The 10,644-nt window shown below is 39.0% G+C and overlaps 1 protein-coding gene across 2 annotated transcripts in view; it reads right to left on the bottom strand.

Annotated features, from left to right (window-relative positions):
* Positions 1-503: 503 nt before the first annotated feature.
* PEX1 (peroxisomal biogenesis factor 1) overlaps positions 504-10,644 on the bottom strand; it is a 73,339-nt gene continuing 63,198 nt past the window's right edge. Inside the window, exon 24 of one of the 2 annotated variants that reach the window (XM_065883682.1) lies at positions 504-1,019. In XM_065883682.1, coding sequence (XP_065739754.1) covers positions 935-1,019 — 85 coding nt within the window. In that variant the 3' untranslated portion in view covers positions 504-934. The remainder of the gene's footprint in view (positions 1,020-10,644) is intronic. The other variant, XM_065883683.1, reaches the window with a different exon arrangement.

Here is a 10,644-nt window from a genome sequence, read left to right as displayed (position 1 = left end):
ACATCTGCAGTCTTAGGCCACCAAAGGCGCAGACGGAAAAGAAGGTTTAGACCATCCCACTTAGTTAAGGCCTCTAATCCACTAAGGTGAGGGCTGAAGTCAGAGGAACATGGAATAAGTAATGGAAGAGAGAAATGAAACACATCAGCCATGGCCTCATGATTAATTGCAGAAAGGGCAATGGTTATAGCCTGTACATTTTTCTTTGCTGTCTTATGCATTTATTTGCATATTCTACTTAGCTTTCTCCTTTCCCTTTACCACATGACTATATATAGTTTGTGTTGATAGTGACTTTACAATTTAGTTCATAGATCAGAGCACATCCAGATAAAGTCGTCATGGAGCTGGGGGAGGAGTGGACATCATTCAGGCTCCTGGCCTTGCGGCTGGATGTAGTATATTAGGGGGATGTCATCTCACTGCTGATTGAAGGAACAACTAAATTTATTTAAATTGTGTGTAAATTCCACATTTTCAGATAATCAGAACAGATAATTGAATCAGTAGATAGATAATTGGATATTTTATTTCCAAAACAGTCAAGAAGGTGCTAAGTATAAAGCTTGTCAAATGCAAGAAAGATGCTGAATATGCGACTGTCAGTGATTCTAAGAAATCTATTTAATTACATTCTCTTTTCTTCTTCAAAGGAGAAAAAATCAGTTATTCCATGTGGCCAATATTACTTCATTAAGGATTTAAATATATAGGTAATAAAATACAGAATCTCTTATAAGTATCCCAATTTATTCTAAAGTATTAATATCAAGTAACCCTGATCATTACATAAACACAGGTTTACCAATCTTTGATTTTATAGATTAACAAATTAAGTTAAATTAAAAAGAAATGTACAGACACCATTTTCACTGTTACAACACAGGGACAAACCACCACACACATAAACACACAAAAAAATCAGAAGTATATTTTATGCCAGAGTTACTTTCTGTCCAGGTCGAAACACTGTTCCACTTTGATTTTTTCTCTTCTTTGGATTTTGAAAGCTTTCATACCTTTTTAAAAAAAAAAAAAAAAAAAAAAGTAACATTTAATACATGTAAATGCTAAACTTATAAAACAAAAAACAATGGTTTGTTTCCAAACACAATTTTTTAAGAAACAAAAGAGAAATAGCTGGAAAAAAATATTTGCAAGAAATTAAAGGAAGTTCTTACACGTAAATTTTTGAAAGTTGAACACTCTAATAGAAAAAGAGAACAAAGGGGATGAATAGACAAGTTAGAAAAGATAAAATACAAATGGCAGGGGCTTCCCTGGTGGTGCAGTGGTTGAGAGTCGGCCTGCTGATGGAGGGGACACGGTTCATGCCCTGGTCCGGGAGGATCCCACATGCCGCGGAGTGGCTGGGCCTGTGAGCCATGGCCACTGAGCCTGTGCGTCCGGGGCCTGTGCTCCGCTGCGGTATGGGCCACGGCAGTGAGAGGCCCGCATACCGAAAAAAAAAAAAAACCCAATGGCAATGATTAATATATAAAACATAACTTCTGTATTTTAACTGAAGAAATGTAAAATTTTAAGACGTAACTTTTTTTTTTTTTTTTTTGTGGTACACGGACGCTCCGGACGTGCAGGCTCAGCGGCCATGGCTCACGGGCCCAGCCGCTCCGTGGCATGTGGGATCCTCCCGGACCGGGGCACGAACCCATGTCCCCTGCATCGGTAGGCGGACTCTCAACCACTGCGCCACCAGGGAAGCCCAAGATATAATTTTTGTCCAATCAAATTGGCCAAGTTTAGAGAAATACTACAATATTTAACATTAGGGTGTGGTGAAGCTGGTACTATAATTATATTGCTGTTGCAAAATACATTGTATGGTATTTATGTAAGACAATTTGGCAACAGATTTCAAAAGCATTAAAAAATGTGAGTACACTGTGATGCAACAATTCTACCTCTACCCCAGTGAAATAAGTAAGGATATGTGCAAACATTTAGGTATAAGAATGTTCATTATCACATTGCCTATAGTGAAAACGTGGATGCAACTTAAATGTCCAAAAATTGGATGTTATGGTGTATCTATATTATAAAATGACAGTAAAAACAAAGTAGTATGGGGCTTCCCTGGTGGCGCAGTGGTTAAGAGTCCAGAAAGAGAGCTATTACCAGAGAGAACTTTTTTTTTTTTAAATCTGTGTGGCAAACATCTGCTCTTCTCATCTGCTGTGAATTGCCGCCTTGCCCTCTGAAGCCCCAGGCCCCTATCCCTTTCCTTAGCTCAGGACAGTATATAAGCCTCAACTGGAGACTGCCTTTGAGTCTCATTCTTATGGGGTTCCTGTATGTACGAAATTAGTTTTTCACCTGGTAACATCTTATGTCAGTTAATTATTAGATCAGCCAAAGAACCTAGAAGGGAGAAAGGGAAAATTTTTCTATCCCTACAATTTGGTATGCATGGGGGGCTCCACTGGCTGGACACCACTTGCTCTGGGGCTGCAGGTGGGAGATCCTGGGACCTCTGACAAGAGCCAGCAGATGGTAAGCATCCTTACCACGTCAATCTCCTGGAAGTGGTGAGAGTCCATTTCTAAATTTAGCAGGAGAAAAATACTTGTGTAAACTAGTTCCTTAGGTATAGTGACTCTGGAAAAGATCTGTTCTGAGTACTTTTGTTTTCTATTGATCCAATTCCTCCATGGTTATTTTCTTCTTTTTTTTTTTTTTTGCGGTACATGGGCTTCTTACCATTGCGGCCTCTCCCGTTGCGGAGCACAGGCTCCGGACGCGCAGGCTCAGCGGCCACGGCTCACTGGCCCAGCCGCTCCACGGCATGTGGGATCTTCCCGGACCGGGGCATGAACCCGTGTCCCCTGCATCGGCAGGCAGACTCTCAACCACTGCACCACCAGGGAAGCCCTATTGTTTTCTTTTGTCTCTAGTTTTTGTGTCACTTTTCATAAGGAGGAAAACCATAGTGTAGAAATGCAGGCATAGGTCCTCTGAGCCTGTTGTTCCGGCCAGCCTCACAGACTGGTGACTTCACAGTTCTAATGGACCTGCATCTGTTTAGAAAAACTTTGCTGTGGGTCCCTTATATTTAAAAAATGGGTGAGGTTTCCCCTCGTCTTGTTCTGTCTTGAGAGCTTGGCTTCATGACCAGTGAAAATATTCTCTCTGGCTTAACCAGAGAGAAGCCAGCCAGAAGATGCAAGTATCAGCTTGTAACTGGTGGGCAGCCAAATAGACTCAGGATCTGAGACATGAAGTGACAAGCAGCATGTTTTTTTTTTTATATAGAGATCTTTATTGGAGTATAACTGCTTCACAATACTGTTAGTTTTTCTATTGTATAACAAAGTGAATCAGCCATATGCATACATATGTCCCCATATATCCTCCCTCTTGCGTCTCCCTCCCACCCTCCCTATCCCACCCCTCTAGGTGTTCACAAAGCACCCAGCTGATCTCCCTGTGCTATGCAGCTGCTTCCCACTAGCTATTTTACATTTGAAAGTGTATATATGTCCATGCTGCTCTCTCACTTCGTCCCAGCTTCCCCCTCCCCACCCCATGTCCTCAAGTCCATTCTCTATGTCTACGTCTTTATTCCTGCCCTGCCACTAGGTTCATCAGTACATTTTTTCTTTTTTAGATTCCATATATATGCACTGGCATACGGTATTTTTCTCTTTCTGACTTACTTCACTCTGTATGACAGTCTCTAGGTCCATCCACCTCACTACAAATAACTCAATTTCATTTCTTTTTATGGCTGAGTAATATTCCATTGTATATATGTGCCACATCTTCTTTATCCATTCATCTGTCGATGGACACTTAGGTTGCTTCCATGTCCTGGCTATTGTAAATAGTGCAACAAGCAGCATTCTCTTTGTCCAACTGTGCCAGTTCTTCGGAAGTTTGTCTTAAGGTGTCCCAGCCCATAAGGGGACTTTGTTGTCTCAACCTTCATTGTCTTTTTAGTGCTGGAAAAGTCCCATTCCAGTAACGCCTGCCCAGTGTCAGAGATGAGCAGGTCTGCGACTAGAGGAATCACGCATTCTGGTGGGAATTCCGTTTTCACTATACCATTCTTACTACCTGTGACAATGAAGGTTTTTGCTTTCTTTGGCTAATTCTGGGAGTAAACTTTGTGGATCTTGTGAAAGCTACATCTTTTGCACTCTTTTGGGACACTTCTTGTGTTCATGGTTAAGCCATAAAGAGGCTTATGGGTTTGAGTCACCATTAAGATTAATATAAGACCATATTTGTCAGTGGCCAGAGAATGGATCCTTTGAATTGGAAAAACTTCTGTTTTTGAGAAAGTGAGTGAGCTCTCATGCTAAACAACTGCATTTCCAGCAACAACTGTCTTTCCATCAACCGATGGAAAGACAAAATTATAAAGAGGACACAAAGGATTACAACAGCCAGCCTTGGGGACTCCCTTAACAGGAAGAACAGAAATTAGACTCAAAAGAAAAATTAAAGTCCACATTTCATGTAAATCCCCCTTCTCAAAATCTGGCCCTGTCTACCTGTTTTAACTTCCCTTTCCTTACAAGATTTACAGAGAGCACTCTGGCCTGACTTCCAGGCAAGGGGTATACAGCTTACTTGTGTAGATGCCAAAAGCCAGGAAGTGAATTTAGGAGAATCACCCAGGATGGGTGGTAAGGCTAGCACTGCTGTCCTTTACAACTCCCCTGACTTTCCAGGGCCCTGTAATCAGGCTCTGCCACCTTGGGGCCTTGCTATGCAGCATCCTTTGTGTATATAGTCTGGACCGCCACTGCAAAGAATTCATGTTCCATGGATGGGAGCAGATCCAGTGAATCATAAAGACCTCTTACCTGCACTTTCAGAACGTCCTACTGAATTTAGAGGAGTTAGAAAGATTAGTGGCCTTCGAGAACCCCACTCACAGGGACCCTGACTGGTTGCTAGCAGGTATTCTGCCCACCTGCGATTACAGTGCAGCCATCAGACAAGCCACATGGCACCCAGGAAAACCCCTCACAGGGTAAACAGATGACCAGAATTTCTTTCAGGTTCTTCTACAAATAATCAGGAAGTGGATCAGCTAGCTCAAGGGCAATGTTCAGGGGCTGAGAGAAGCAATAGTAGAGGCTTTTCCCCCTAAGGGGAATTGATCTAAGGTTGAATTATACATGCAGAAAAAAGGAAAGCATCTGAAGTCCTTTGAATGCTTTATCCAAAAATTTTAAAGGCATACTGCATTAAACCCTGAAGCTTCAGAACATAGGCATCTTTTCTTTAAAAAAGTTTATTGAAGTATAGTGGATTTACAATGTTGTATTAATTTCTTCTGTACAGCAAAATGACTCAGTTATACATATATATATTCGTTTTCATATTCTTTTCTATTACTGTTTGTCACAAAATATTGAATATAGTTCCCTGTGCTATACAGTAGGACCTTGTTTATCCATCCTATATAAAATAGTTTGCCTCTGCTAATCACAAGCTCCCATCCCTTCTCTCCTCTACCCCGCCTTCCTCTTGGCAGTGACAGTTCTGTTCTCTATTATCTGTGAGTCTGTTTCTGTTTTGTAGATATGTTTATTTTGATTTGTATCGTATTTTATTTTATTTTTGCGGTACACGGGCCTCTCACTGTTGTGGCCTCTCACGTTGCGGAGCACAGGCTCCGGACGTGCAGGCTTAGCAGCCATGGCTCACGGGCCCAGCCTCTCCGCGGCATGTGGGATCCTCCCGGACCGGGGCACGAACCCATGTCCCCTGCATCGGCAGGCAGACTCTCAACCACTGCGCCACCAGGGAAGCCCGATTTGTATCGTATTTTAGATGCCACATATAAGTGCTATCATATGGTATTTGTCTTTCTCTTTCTGACTTCGCTTAGTGTGATAATTTCTAGGTCCATCCATGTTGCTGCAAATGGCATTATTTCATTCTTTTTTATGGCTAAGTAATATATTCCATTGTATTTATATACCACTGTATTTATATACCACAACTTCTTTATCCATTCATCTATCAATGAACATTTAGGTTGTTTCCATGTCTTGGCTATTGTAAATAGTGCTACTGTGAACATAGGGGTGCATGTAGCTTTTCAAATTATAGTTTTGTCCAGGTATATGCCCAGGAGTGGGATTGCTGGATGTGGCAACTCTATATTTAGTTTTCTGAAGAACCTCCATATTGTTTTCCATAGTGGCTGCACCAATTTAAATTCCCAGCAACAGTGTAAAAGGGTTCCCTTTTCTCCACACCCTCTCCAGCATTTGCTATTTGTAGACTTTTTGATGATGGCCATTCTGACTGCTGTGAGGTGGTACCTCTTTGTAGTTTTGTAATTAATGACATTGAGCATCTTTTCATGTGCCTATTGGCCATCTGTATGTCTTCTTTGCAGTAATGTCTATTTAGGTCTGCCCATTTTTCGATTGGGTTTTTTTTTTTTTTTTTTTTGTTATTGAGTTCTATGAGCTATTTGTATATTTTAGATACTAACCCCTTGTCTGTCACATCATTTGCAAATATTTTCTCCCATTCCATAGGTTGTGTTTTTGTTTTGTTTATGATTTCCTTTGCTGTGCAAAAGCTTGTAATTTTGATTAGGTCCCGTTTATTTTTGTTTTTATTTCTATTGCCTTGGGAGACTGACCTAAGAAAATATTGCTACAATTTATGTAGTAATATTTTTTGTCAGAGACTGTTTTCCTGTGCTCTCTTCTAGAGTTTTATGGTGTCATGTCTGATGTTTAAGTCTTTAAGCCATTTCGAGTTTATTTTTGTGCTTGGTGTGAGGGAGTGTTCTAACTTCATTGATTTACATGCAGCTGTCCAACTTTCCCAGCACCATTTGCTGAAGACACTGTCTTTTTTGTTTTATAGTCTTGCCTCCTTTGTCGAAGATTAATTGACCATAGGTGTCTGGGTTTTTTCTGAGCTTTCTATTCTGTTCCATTGATCCATATGTCTGTTTTTGTGGCAGTACCACACTGTTGTGATTACTGTAGCTTTGTAGTATTGTCTGAAGTCTGGGAGGGTTATGCATCCTGCCTTGTTCTTTTTCCTCAAGATTGCTTTGGCAATTTAATGGTTCCACATAAATTTCAGGATTATCTGTTCTAGTTCCGTGACAAATGTCATGGGTAATTTGATAGGGATCACATTAAACCTGTAGATTGCTTTGAGTAGTGTTGCCATTTTAACAATATTCATTTTTCCAATCCAAGAGAGTGGGATATCTTTCCATTTCTTTGAATCCTCTTTAATTTCCTTTACTAATGTTTTATAGTTCTCAGTATATGTCTTTCATCTACTTGGTCAGGTTTATTTCTAAGTATTTTACTTTTTGATGTGATTTTAAAAGGGATTGTTTATTTACATCCCTTTTCTGATATTTCATTGTTAGTGTAAAGAAATGCAACCAATTTCTGTATGTTAATTTTGTATTCTGCTACTTCGCTGAATTTGTTTATCAGTCCTAGTAGTTTTTGTCTGGAGTCTTTAGCGTTTTCTGTATATAGTATCATGTAATCTGTATATAATTTTACAGCTTCCCGACCAATTTGAATACCTTTTATTTTTCTTGTTTGATTGCTGTGGCCAGGACTTACAGTACTATGTTGAAGAGAAGTGAGAGTGGGCCTTAAGACGTTCCAGATTTCAGCAGGAAGGCTTTCAGCTTTTCACTGTTGAGTATTATATTGGCTTTGGGTTTGTCATAAGTAGCTTTTACTATGATGAGATATGTTCCCGCTATACCCACTTTCTTATGGGTTTTTATCATGAATGGACATTGAATTTTATCAAATGTTATCAGATTTTTTCTTCATCTATTGAGATAATCAGGTAGTTTCTGTCCTTTCTTTTGCTGATGTGGTATATCACAATGACTGATTTGCATATGCTGAACCATCCTTGTGACCCTGGGATGAATCCAAATTGGTTGTGGTGTATGACGTTTTTTATGTGTTGTTGGATTTGGTTTGCTAATGTTTTGTTGAGCATTTTTGTGTCTATATTCATCAAACATATTGGCCTGTAATTTTCTTTTTTGGTTATGTCTTTGTCTGGTTTTGGTATCAGGGTGATGGTGGTTTCATAGTGTCTTTAGGAGTGTTCCTTCCTCTTAAATCTTTTGGAAGAGTTTGAGAAAGATCGGTATAAGTTCTTTGCATGTTTGGTACAATTCCCCAGTGAAGCCATCTGATCCTGGACTCTTGTTTGTAGGAACGTTTTTTTTTATTATTATTATTACATATTATATTTCATTTCTAGTGACTGGTCTGCTCAAGTTATCTGTTTCTTCTTGATTCAGTTTTGGTGTGATGTATGTTTCTAAAAATTTGTCCATTTCTTCTAGGTTGTCATGTTTGTTGGCATATAATTGTTCATAGTGTTCTCTTTTTTTTTTTTTTTTTTTTGTATTTCTGTGGTATCAGCTGTGATTTCTTCTCTTTCATTTCTTATTTTGTTTATTTGGGTCGTCTCTCTTTTCTTCTTGGTAAGCCTGGACAGAGGTTTGTCAATTTTGTTTACGCTTTCAAAGAACCAGCTCTTGGTCTTATTGATTTTTTTCTATTGTTTTTTAAAATCTCCATCTTATTTATTTCCCTTCTTATCTTTACTATCTCCTTCCTTCTGATGACTTTAGGTTTTGTTTGTTCTTTTTCTAATTCTTTTAGGTGGTGGGTTAAGTTGTTTATGTGAGATTTTTCTTGTTTCTTGCCTTTTGGGAGGTCTGAGGTCTTCTGCCAGTGTTCAGTAGGTGTTCTATAGGAGCAGTTCCACATGTAGATAGATGTATTTCTGATGTATCTGTGGGGAGGTAGGTGATCTCCGCATCTTACTCTTTAGCCATCTTGAAGCTGCCACCTCTCGTTTCTTAAAGAAGCCTGCATTGCTAAGAACGTCCCTCTAAGAACTGCTTTTGCTGAATCCCACTGGTTTTGTATGGTTGTGTTTTCTTGTCATTTGCCTCAAAGTATTTAATTTCTTCTTTGATTTCACTGTTGACCCACTGGTTTTTAGTAGCATATTGTTTATTATGCATGTAATTTTTTTTTGTTTCTTTTTCTGTGGTTGACTTCTAGTTTCATGCCATTATGATCAGAAAAGACGCTTGAAGTAATTTCTGTATTCTTAAATTTGTTGAGACTTGTTTTTGTGCCCCAGTATGTGGTCATCCCTAGAGAATATTCTGTGTGCATTTGAAAAGAATGTGTATTTTGGGTTTTTTTTTTTTTTTGTTATGTCCTGAAGATATCAACTAAGTCTAAATGTTCTATTCTATCATTTAGGGTCTCTGTTCCTTTATTGATATTTTGTCTCAAAGATCTGTCCACTGACATGAGTGGGGTACTAAAGCCGCCTACTATTACTCTGTTCCTGTCAGTTTCTCCCTTTATATCTGTTAGTGTTTGTTTTATGTATTTGGGTGCTCCTATATTAGGTGCATATAGGCTGACAAGCGTAATATCCTCTCCTTGTATTGATCTTTTTATCATTAGTGTCCTTCCTTCTTTCTTTATAGCCTTGTTTTAAAGTCCATTTTGTCTGATGTGAGTATTGCGAACCGTTTCCTTGTCATTTCTGTTTGCGTGAAATAACTTTTTCCATCCCCTTACTTTCATTTGTATCATTTTTCTTAGATTCCACATAAAAGCAATATAATATGTCTTTCTGTCTTCACTCAGTATGACGATCTCTAGGTCCATCCATGTTGTTGCAAATGCCATTATTTCATTTTTTATGGCTGAGTAATATTCCATTGTATATATGTAACACTTCTTTATCCATCTGTCGATGGACATTTAGGTTGTTTCCATGTCTTGGCTATTGTAAATAGTGCTGCAATGGACATTGGGGTGCAGGTGCTCTTTCAGACCATGTTTTTCTCCAGATATATGCCCAGTAGTGGGATTACTGGGTCCTATGGTAGTTCTATTTATAGTTTGTTAAGGAACCTCCATACTGTTCTCCATAGTGGCTGTATCAATTTACATTTCCACCAACAGTGTGAGAGGGTTCCCTTTCCTCCACACACTCTCCAGCATTTGTTTGTAGATTTGCTGATGATAGCCATTTTGACTGGTGTTAGGTGATATCTCATTGTAGTTTTGATTTGCATTTCTGTAATAATTAGCGATGTTGAACATCTTTTCATGTGCCTCTTGGCCATCTCTTTGTTTTCACTGGAGAAATGTCTATTTAGGTCTTCTGCCCATTTTTTGATTGTTGTTTGTTTTGATGATATTAAGCCATATGAGCTGTTAGTAAATTTTGGAGACTAATCCCTTGTTGGTCCCATTCTGTGGGTTGTCTTTTCATTTTGCTTATGGTTTCCTTTGCTTTGCAAAAGCTTTTGAGTTTAATTAGGTCCCACTTGTTTATTTTTGTTTTTATTTCCATTACTCTGGGAGACAGACTGAAAAAGATATTGCAGTGATTTATGTCAGAGTGTTTTCTGCCTATGTTTTCCTCTAAGAGATTTATAGTGTCTGGTCTTACATTTAGGTCTTTAATCCATTTTGAGTTTACTTTTGTGTATGGTGTTAGGGAGTGCTCTAATTTCATTCTTTTACATGTAGCTGTCCAGTTTTCCCAGCACCATTTATTGAAGAGACTGTCTTTCCTCCACCGTATAGTCTTGCCCCCTTTATAGTAGAT

The sequence above is a fragment of the Phocoena phocoena genome, chromosome 9 (genome assembly GCF_963924675.1).
Source record: "Phocoena phocoena chromosome 9, mPhoPho1.1, whole genome shotgun sequence".
NCBI classification, from domain to species: Eukaryota; Metazoa; Chordata; class Mammalia; order Artiodactyla; family Phocoenidae; genus Phocoena; species Phocoena phocoena.
The sequence above is the reverse complement of the archived record's forward strand: the minus strand, read 5'-3'. Positions and strand labels throughout refer to the sequence as shown.